This window comes from Magnolia sinica, chromosome 2 (genome assembly GCF_029962835.1).
Source record: "Magnolia sinica isolate HGM2019 chromosome 2, MsV1, whole genome shotgun sequence".
Classification (NCBI taxonomy): Eukaryota; Viridiplantae; Streptophyta; class Magnoliopsida; order Magnoliales; family Magnoliaceae; genus Magnolia; species Magnolia sinica.
The window spans coordinates 114,786,918-114,797,772 of NC_080574.1; the positions used below are offsets into that span (position 1 = coordinate 114,786,918).

Consider the following 10,855-nt stretch of genomic DNA (forward strand, 5'->3'; position numbering starts at 1 on the left):
ATATGTGTACATTGTACACAGGCCATTTGACAATTTCTTTTATCCATGTTTTTCAATTGTACACATGTAGACCACCTGATGAGTGGACATTCCCATCTTTTGGCCAAACAGTCTACACTATCTGAGACCTATGACGAGCTTCTTGGATCATGTTCATTTTTATTAGATGGGTACATGTGAGAGTATTGTACAAAATGTATAAGCCCTTGATTTCAGTTAGCAAGTTTATGTGCCTGCACTGTTCATGCTGAGGTTTGCTACAATACATCCCAGAAGTAGTGCCGTGGTATGGTATCTAGGGCCATGTTTCAGTGACCAATCGTTTACCAATCGTTTCTATGATGGGCCTCATCATAGAGAGCAACTTTTCTGGCCATAGATCTACAGTGTAGGATCTTCCAACGTTGAAAATTTTTGAGGCAGCCACCAACAGCTGTGTTTTGTTAGATCAACAGTTTGAATCACTGAATATGACCCCTGATGTAACGGTGTCGCATCATAATCCTTGGGTGGTCATGATGTAGGCCCCACTCTCTAACCCTCCATAATAGAGAAGCAGAAATTATTCCAAGTATCTGGGATTCTCTCTTATCTTCCTGTCTCATGAGGAGGTTATGACTTATGAGGTAGAACCTAGTAGAGATCCGCTAATTCCACACACATGGAGGCAATGCATCCACTTGCAGGAACATGTGTTATATGGACCATGTGTGCAAGATCTGACCTTTCTGTTAGTTGGAAACAATGCTTAGATCTTATGACTAAAAAATCAGTTTGTTTCACTTCTTAGGTTGGCCACGAGTACAAATTAAACTGAAGGCTAAAACAAATTTCTTCAGGCTGTCCATTTGTTTTCTATGATGTGGCCCACCAGAGGTGTTAAATGGCCTGATTTTCTGGCCAGAAGATCAAAATGGTTTAGGAATCTTGATGGAAAGCTCAGATTTCGTGCATGTATTTCATATTAGCACTTGTTCCTGCTTGTGGATGGGTACGTCTCCCAGAAGTGTCTAGGATTAGCAATGCTCTAACTGTGTGATCCAATGCTTTGTCGAAGAGCCTCTACAACAGCCTTCGAGTTTTTAGTGTGTACAAAGGGGGAAAGGTTCAAGATCTGACTGTTGATGTTATGGGCCCCATTGTTGATGGCCCAGGAACCAAAAAGATCCCATTTGAGGAAATCCTAGTACTTCAATTGTACAGCTAACTGCAGACAGTTAAGAAAGAAAAACAGTGGGCTACATTCAACTAGAAAAGAGGCCAAACAATCAACATCATCACATGCAGAGTATATCCATGTTGAGAACGGGTCCTTACTCTTGCTCCGGTGGTAGACTCTCAAAAGTTTCAACACCCGGTCAAGGGTTCGAGTACCCACACGTGGTGAAATTCCACTACGGTGTGAGTGTGTGGGGGTGTGTAAAAAAAAAAGAAAAAAAGAAAAAAAATGTTGAGAAACAAGTTTCTTCCTGGGATGAAGATCTCTTAGTGTGAAACCAGGCCAACCGACCCATCATGTGGTCTAAACATGTATGTTGGGTTAAACCATTAGCCATTCACTCACCTTACGAGTGGAATGACATGATTTTCAGGATGACTGATCTTCTTGATTAGAGCAAGCTTTTCCAAGGATTGGATGTGCAATGCATATGGCACAATGGTGGGAATAAAGGTGCTATGCTATGGTCACATTTTTGTTAGGCGTTGTGTGAGAAAAGCCTAATAGGAGCAAACATGTCATATGTGGTAAACTGAGAGGAAGTGGAAGTGGAAGTTTTGTGGAAATATCTCTTTTGGAAAAGAATTTTACAAAGGCGATATGATAAGGGATACCTTTAGGGCGTGTTTGATTTTCCAAGCATTTGGTAAATACACTGCAAGTGAGTAATAATTATTTCATTGGGTAATTACAACGTTGTTATCAATGCTTGATTTGACATTTACTTTTTTGAGCTCTAAACCCGAGGAGATTGTGAAATATATGTGGGGTCTACCATGATGTCTGTGTCTTATCCACACCATCCATCTGTTATGCCAGCTGAATTTAGGGCTTGACCAAAAAAATGAGGCTGATACAAAGCTCAAGTGGGCCACACCACAAGATCTAGGGAATCGAACATTTACCATTAAAAACGTATCGGTGCTACTGTTTCCTTTAGCATGGGCCACTTGAGTGTTGGATCAGGCTCATTTTTTGTCTCATGCCGTAAAATGTTACTCTAAAATTGATGGACGGCTCAGATATATCATATATAGCATGGTGGGGCCTAGAAATTTAAACCAGTCCTTTTGACTTGGTTTTCAAGACAGAAATGCAAGTGCATTTTCAAACAGGTGAAGTAGTAATAGTTACTATTTCCCATTACATTTACATGCAAATTGGAAAATCAAACGGGCCCTTAATGGTGGAGTAGGTTTGCATAAAGAAGTTGAAAATGAGTGTATTTTGATAAATTTCCCTATATTCTTTTGTGATGATTGTTTGATATTGTTCTTCCATTAACAAGGTCAATAATGGTTTGATATTGGTCCTTTTCCAATGCTAATAATTTTTTGTGACTTCTATAGGCCGAGCTAAAAGTACGTCGCGAAGCTGCACATTGGAGACGATTGCAAGGTTAGCTGTTCTGTGTGGAATGTAGGGAAATCAATACACAATAGCAGTGTTCGTAATATCGATAATATCGGCCGATAATATCATTATCGCTGGCCAGCGACATGATAATCGTCCGAAACCCTCAGAAAATTTAAAAAAATATAGATTTCGAAGTATCGTGCGATATATCACATGATATTGCACAATTTTTAGCGATATCGTAGATATTATCTGCAGATTTATCCCTGGGCTTGCATAATTACCAAAACAATCGGGAAAAAAAATGGAGAAAAAAGAAATTGGCACGTGGGCCACTTGATCGATCGATCCACAGCGAAGCTAGATTCAAATTGGTCGGGAGATTTCGGCAAGAAATCTGGAAAAAAAAACCCCTAAAGATTTGGGTTTAAGTGGGAATAAATGAGATTTTTGGAGAGATTTTAGGGTTCCGGTCCTTCCGCAACCCTTTCCTCTTTTGAAAATGGCAGCGGATTAGCTTTTGAGCAAAGAGATTTACTACTGAAGTGACGTCACTAAGTTTTGTGGGCCCCACCATGATGTATGTGTTGTATCTACACCATCCATCATTTTGGAGAGAGCATTTTAGTGCATGATACAAAAAATGAGGCATATCTAAAGCTCGAGTGGATCCCACCACAGAAAATAGTGGAGACGGTGATGCCCACTGTTGAAACCTTCCTATGGCCCATCATGAGGTTTATTTGAGATCTAACCTGTTAAGAAGTTAACACAGACATGAACGACGGGAAAACATAAATATCAGCTTGATCGGAAACTTCTGTGGCCCCCTTTTGTTTTTTAATGGTGGGTATTCAATCCCCATTATTTTTTTTATTTTTTTTATTTTTTTGTGGTGGGTCCACTAGAGCTTTGGATTTGCTTCATTCCTTGGCTCATGCCCTAAATTAATCTCTCCAAAATGATGGATGGTGTGGATACAACACATACATTATGGTGGCGCCCACAACTATGATGGATGGACGCAGATTTCCTACTAAAGCCTTTAGCAGGAAGTTCCTACGCAAGGATGATGGGTGGGGGCCACCACCATGTTTTGGAGAAATCAACTTCATCCATCCGTTTTTCGAGGTAATTTTAGAACATGCGACCAAAAATTGGGTGGATCCAAAACTCAAGTGGGTCACATGAGAGGGAAAATTGGGGAAGCTCCACCTTGATGTTTATATGTCATCCAAACCATTTATAAGGTCATTCCCACTCGGATGAAGTGAAAACACAAAAAATTAGCCTGATACAAAACTTTTATGGCCGGAAGAATATTTCAACGGTGCTCACTAAATCCCAACTGTTTCCTCTCGTGTGGCCCACTTGAGTTTTGGATCCACCTCATTTTTTATAAAATGTCCTAAAATGTCCTCTCAAATAGAATGGATGGGGTTGATTTTTCAAATACATGGAGGTGGGCCCCACCCAACATCCTTGTGTACGAACAAGAAATCTGCGTCTGTTACAGAAGCACGTGGGTACGAGTCGTGCGAAGATGAGCGCTGACGCTCCTCAAGCTCCGAGTCGTACAAACGGTCCAAAGGAGATCAAACCCCCAAAATAATGTATTTATTATTTCCACACTGTCCATCCATTTTCCAAGATCATTTTAGAGAAGGATCCCAAAAATGAGTCATATCCAAAGCTCAAGTGGACCACACCACAAATAGAAGTGGGGACAATGATTCTCACCATTAAAACATTCGTAGGGCCCACCATAACGTTTATTTTCCATCCAATCTGTTCATGAGGTCACACAAACTTGGATGAAGAGGAAAAACAAATATCATATTGATTCAAACCTTCTGTGACCCCCAAAAAGGTTTCAATGGTAAACGTTCAATCCCCCACTACTTTTTACAGTGTGGTCCACTTGATCTTTGGATCTGTCTTATTTTTTGGCTCAAGCCATATGACGAGCTCGCCAAATGGATGGACGGTTTGGATGTAACACATACCTCATGATGGGACCCGTAAAACTTGGTGATGTCAACACACCAGCCGCATTGGTGGTGTGTGGTACACAGCCAATCTGCTTCATGTTGCGTGGGGTTAGCTCGAGACGAACGCTGCTATCATGGGCTTTGTCGGGTCCACTTGATGTATATGTTTTATCTAATCCGTCCATTCATTCTGGAAGATCATTTTAGGGCATCAGTCCAAAAAATGAGACCTTTTTAAGGCTCAAGTGGATCACACCACGGGAGGTTTGGATTAAGGGAAAATACAAAGATCATCTTGATCCAAAACTTCCGCGACCTGGATTAAGGGAAAATACAAAGATCATCTTGATCCAAAACTTTTGTGACCTGGATTAAGGGAAAATACAAAGATCATCTTGATCCATAACTTTTGTGGCCCATAAAAAGTTTTTAATGGTCATTCATCATTGTTTCTAGTGGTATGGTCCACCTGAGATTTGGATCTTCTTAAAGTTTGGGATCATGCCCTAAAATGAGATGGGAAAACAAATAGATGGCATGGATATACAAGAAGTACATCGAGGTGGGCCCCACATGTTAGAATAACACTCACTAAGGAGTTGTCCGAGGGGTGTGATTGAACGCCCACCAATAAAAACTTCTGTGGGCCCACTTTAAGCAGATCGATAATGTTTATTTTCCATCCAACCCGTTAATAAGGTTAAACACACCCAAATGTGGGTAATGTACAAAGAACAGCTTGATCTAAAAATTTTGTGGGGCCCACCATGATGTATGAGACTATCAAATAACTCCCAAGAAAAAGGCTACTTGCATGAGACTATCCAATTTTGGTGTCTTATTATATATTGCATGTGTTTTTGTCTTGAATTGCTTATTGATTATTGGATGGTGCTCTATGGCCCCACCATGATGTATGTGTTCTACTATATCTTTTGCTTTTGAATGCATTGGTTGTGTTTTCACATATGTCTTGATACATTTATAAATGTTATGCACTATTTTTTAATATAGTTGTTTTATTTCAATTGGACAGCGCATAGCTTAGGACCCTATATAAAGGAAACATATTACGTGCACTTCTTTTTTGAGATTTAATGATTTAAAAGTGTATGTAAAGTTTTTTCTTTTTTTCATAATCCCTAAAGTTTCATTGAAAAATTCAACCATTTTCCCAATGTTTCCCAAAAAGTGCGATAAATTACGCGATACAAATGATATATCCTGTGCGATAACCGATACGTATCTGTATCCCTAGGGTGCGATACATTGCGCGATACCGATATTTCGAACACTGCACAATAGTATCTTTTTATCACCAGCACGTAACGCTCAATCTCTTTTCCGGGTTTTGAATTTGCAATACTAGAGTGTGATTGGACACTCTTGAATCAAAGTGCAACATTTAGTCTAATAAAGTGGAAATTCCCAAATAGTAGTTTCCTTAGCATTCATATTGAGGATTTGGCTTGAAACTGTAATTTGAGGGCCACTTATGTTGAATGCTGGGAAACATCATTAATTTGTGGGAAGGACTAGAAAGGATATTTTAAGACCTTTAACAAAAAAAAAAAAAAAAGAAGAAAAAAGAAGAAGAAGAAGAAGATATTTTAAGAATGAGGTGATTCAAAGCAGTCTAGTAGTCCAATTGGAGATAAATGATTGAAAGCTGATTGGGATGTTTTGGTTATGTATGAAGAAAATTGGAGGCAGCCTCGAGAAGAAAGAGAAGTCTGATTAGTTTTTTTTTTTTTTGGTTGGGGGGGGGGGGGGTATATTCTTTTCTCTTCTAACATGACCTAGGCTAGGTTTTATGTTGCTAAAGACCATTTACCTCCAAATATAGGATTTATCCTTATTTTTGTCACAAAGTGAGAAGTTTATCAATTTTGTCATCTTGTTCTATCTTTTCCTCCTCTCCCTTCTCAATCAATCTTGTCTTCTTCTTCTATCTTTTCCTCCTCCCCTGCAATGTTGTACTCTCTCTCTCCCCCCCACCCCCATCCTTATTTTTGTCACAAAGTGAGAAGTTTATCAATTTTGTCTTCTTGTTCTATCTTTTCCTCCTCTCCCTTCTCAATCAATCTTGTCTTCTTCTTCTATCTTTTCCTCCTCCCTTGCAATGTTGTACTCTCTCTCTCTCTCTCCCCCCCCCCCCCTCTTCTTCTCTCGTCTTTTCAAAGAAATTCTAGCAATGTGTCTCCTTATGAGCCTAGTTTTAAAAATGGGATTTTTGATACTCTGGTGGCGAATGACCCTTGACACACTTGCATTCAGAAAATTGTGCACATGGCATATATTAACTTAAAATAAACCAATTATTTTAAACCAATTAAACTGTGGGACCCACTGTTGCTAAATTACAATCCCTAAGTCAAATTGTTTGTAGAAATAGGACCTTTGGATATTTTTCATTCTTCACTGCCCAATAAATGTGCACTTATTTGATAGTTGGATGATGAATTGAGCATAATTTCAAGCTGATTGTATTAGTGGGATGAGTGCCATAGATTGCATGAATTTGGGGCATCAAGTGGTCCCCCAAATTGGTAGTATTATTTATTTGAATATAGCTTTAAAGTTTCTTAGGAGGAATGGCGTCAAATGCTTAGGGATATGCATTTGTAGGATGAATGTCATAGATTGCACGAATTTGGGGCTGATTTGGGGGCCATTTGAGTGGTCCCCCAAATCAGAAATATTATTCATCCGAATTGAATTTAATTTTTTTCTTGTAATTACTAGATCTCAAATGATTAGGAATATGCATTAGTGGGATGCATGTCATAGATTGCATGAATTTTGGGCCGATTTGGGGGCATTCGAGGGGTCCCCCAAATCGGCAACAATATATTTCAAAATTTTCTTAAATTTTCTTGGGGAGAATGATGACAAATGCTTAAAGATACTTATTAGCTTGTATGAATTTCAGGCCAATTTGAGGTCAATCTAAGCTTGTCAAGTTGATAAAATATCAAACAGGACGAGATAGGATTCTTATCAAAGAATGGATTGTTACACCATCACAAACATGTTCAAAACCTTGAAAGAATACATATTTGGTATCTTCTCAATATTTCGGATTTTCCGACTTCTTTTTTTCTAATAATTTGACTGTTATGCATAATGGTTTTCAGCTAGGCTATTACATCCACTGTTGCCATTACGTCCACCGTTACCATTATGGAATACCTTAGTTTAAACTCTCATTTCAAGCAATGTATAATACCTCATTTTAAATGTGATTTGGAGTCGTGACTCGGTCGTGATGTAAAAATCTGTCTTTAAGAGGTTGGTGACTACGTTTCAATAAAAAAAAAAGGTGCCGTTCACTAACTAATTTTATACTATCATTGTGAGATTAGTGTATATGTCATTGTATTTAAATTAAAGATCAGGGAAAGTACAGTTATTGCACCTAACCCATGTTATGTGAATGTGTTTCAACGAATCGAAGAAGTGGCTTCAATTTCACTTGTTTAAACTACTACATTTGGGTACTTTTATTGATAGTCCTCTACTTGAGAAATAACAGGAAAATTCAACTTTGTTAATAGGCAGACATCTCTTCAGGATTAACTCTAATGATGATTGTATTAGCAGGTTTATCTATGCTAGGTGATGACGAGCTTCTGGCAGAGGCAGAGACAAAGCTGCCACCAAAAAGGGATGAGTGGATGACAACTCTCCCGCCTGAAAGAAAAGTAAGAAAGCTGCTCCCTCCACCCTTGTTGACTTCACAATTCGGATGGTGAGCATAGCATTGAGATCTAATATAGTGTGCATCAACATTATGGTTTGGTTTTCCATTCTTTCTCAGCCAGGTATGAGTATGCAGTCAACGTCATTTAGTAGGAGCACCAAAGAAGGTCGTGGTGATACTAGCGCTTGGACCGACAGCCCCCTTGATAAAGCTCAGAAAGCAAAGATGAGGTACTCTATTGGTTACAGAGACCATAATGTCATGAAGTTGTTTGTGTAAAATGCGGTGGCTGGGGGCCCAAAAATCACATGGTATGGATGATTTACATGGTCATCTGCTGGTCCCCACCTTGGATGAACCACAGTCCAAAAATACTCCAATGGGATGATCTTTTTCCTTTGGTTGATGGACTGCTCTTCCCATTGATTTTGGGCCATTTAGCGTTTTTTCTTTCAAATGCCCACTTCATTTCCACCAAATGAATGGTTAGCATGGTCTGGTCAGCATGATTTTTGGATAATTGGTCTTCCATGGTAGGGCCTGTTAGATTGCCATTTAAAGCCGAATTGCATGATCCATGGATGGCCAAGCAGCCCAATTAACACAGTGCAACTTCTTATATCACTTCTGTTCCGTCCTAATTGAGGGATCATTAGATTCATAAGAGTTGGTTTCACTGCAGTTACTTAGAGGCCTATAATGAGGCCACAGCACTTGCCGCCGCTGCTGATGAAAAGAAACAAACTTCGGATGCTGATTTGGTAGACAAATACAACCGTTCGAAACGCTCAGTATCACTAATGCAGAAGCATCAGGAAGAGAAGAGCAGCCGTTTGAAAAAAAAGAGCAAGCAGGCTGAGAAAGAAGAGTGGGATGGCCAGCACCCATGGAAGCCTTGGGACCGCGAGAAGGACTTGGAAGCTGGCCGACAGAAAGTCAACTTGGATTCTGAGAACATGGTACAGGGTCTGGCTTCAAGGTTTTCATCCGGAAACATACAGAGGAATTTCTTGTGAGATCTTGTCAATTCCTTTTGGGTGGCCCCAACATGGTAATGAATGAACTTTTGAATTGCCTGACTCGAGATTGGGTTGTTAGAACCTGAAATGCTGCAGAGTTGATCATGGACGTCTTTCTTCTCATCTAACAAGTGCTGGCAATTGCACACAGCCTCGGGTAGCATTGCTTATAGGAACATGTGACCTTGGATGGCCTGCCTACGGTGTGAGTTTGAGAAGGGTTCAACTATCAGCATATGATAAGGTTTTGATGCATTCGATAACAGGTGACCTCTCAAGAATTCAGCCATCATCTTGTGATCAATTCTTTTTCTTTTTCCTTTTTTTCCCTGATGTTGGTGGCAGTAGAGACATTGAACATGAATTATATGTAATTTCCATGATAACAGACATAACCTTCTGTAATATTTTTGGTAGATCATAGATGATAATGGGCATGTTATGGTGTTTTGATTTCTGTAAGCTAGGACCATTCTTTCTGCCTAACAGAGATGGGTAAAAATATTTCAATTTTTGGAAAGCCTGATGCATTGGGCGTCTCCAGTTCAATCTGACTTTCTGGAACCACCTTGGAATTTCTCATTATCTTTTCACATGGCCTGCGATCCAATGAAACATACGAATAATGGGCCTCAGGAAGAGATGACAATAGCCTATATTCCATGTCACATATGGTCCAACTGATGAGCGGACTGGATTGATCTCTGAGCTTAAGGTATGGTTGAGTCGACCTAGGATCGTATTGCATGTCTAAGACCCCTTTAAAAGGGAAGGAAGAAGTAAAATGTGTTTTTTGGACATGACTTTGTGCACACAACAGTCAGCGTGCCCACCTCTCTTAGCCTAAATATTATGAGCGAAATCCAAAAATGAAAATGCATTTCAAAATGAGACTTCAATGATCCCATTTTGGAAAGTTTTGAATTCTCATCGTAAACTTTGGACGGTATAAATTTATACTGTGCACCGGCTCTCCATGCACGTTTTGTTCACCCATAGTTTCCATATGGAGCAATATGAGGAAATTTGTTAAGGCTCTGTAGTGATTTGTGATTTTAGGAATTTCTTTTTTTTTTATTTTTATTTTTAACAGATGCACTCACACCCTCATATACTCACACCACCGTGGTTTTTCACCACAATGGGTACTCGAACTCATGACCTGGTGTTGAAACTCCTGCGAGTCTACCACGAGGAATTCCTAGTCACCATGTAGTCTCCAAAATTAGATCTCACGTATGGAGATAATGAATTAGCCCTTAGGAAAATGGGGCGCCATTTCATGAACATTGGAAATTCTACTAGCAGGCAATTCAGGTATGTTTGGATTAGGGATTACCACATTAATGTAATGAAAAAGTACTATCATTATGATTTTATTATCGCTGAACCCAAAACATCAATTGCTGGTAAATTGCTAAACCCAACACATCAATTGTTGGTAAATTGCAGAAATTTTATTTTCAGGAGATGTAAGAGCGTTTGATTTTCAAATTGCAAGGTAGATACGCTGTAAAGTAGTTGATATTAGATACGCGGTAAAGTAGTCGATATTAGATACATTTGT

General features: G+C 39.3%; 1 protein-coding gene across 1 annotated transcript in view; it reads left to right on the forward strand.

Annotated features, from left to right (window-relative positions):
* LOC131237424 (uncharacterized) overlaps nucleotides 1-9,810 on the forward strand; it is a 51,386-nt gene extending 41,576 nt beyond the window's left edge. Inside the window, exons 8-11 of the mRNA XM_058235172.1 lie at nucleotides 2,569-2,617; nucleotides 8,170-8,270; nucleotides 8,387-8,499; nucleotides 8,952-9,810. Coding sequence (XP_058091155.1) covers nucleotides 2,569-2,617; nucleotides 8,170-8,270; nucleotides 8,387-8,499; nucleotides 8,952-9,285 — 597 coding nt within the window. The 3' untranslated portion in view covers nucleotides 9,286-9,810. The remainder of the gene's footprint in view (nucleotides 1-2,568; nucleotides 2,618-8,169; nucleotides 8,271-8,386; nucleotides 8,500-8,951) is intronic.
* Nucleotides 9,811-10,855: the final 1,045 nt, after the last annotated feature.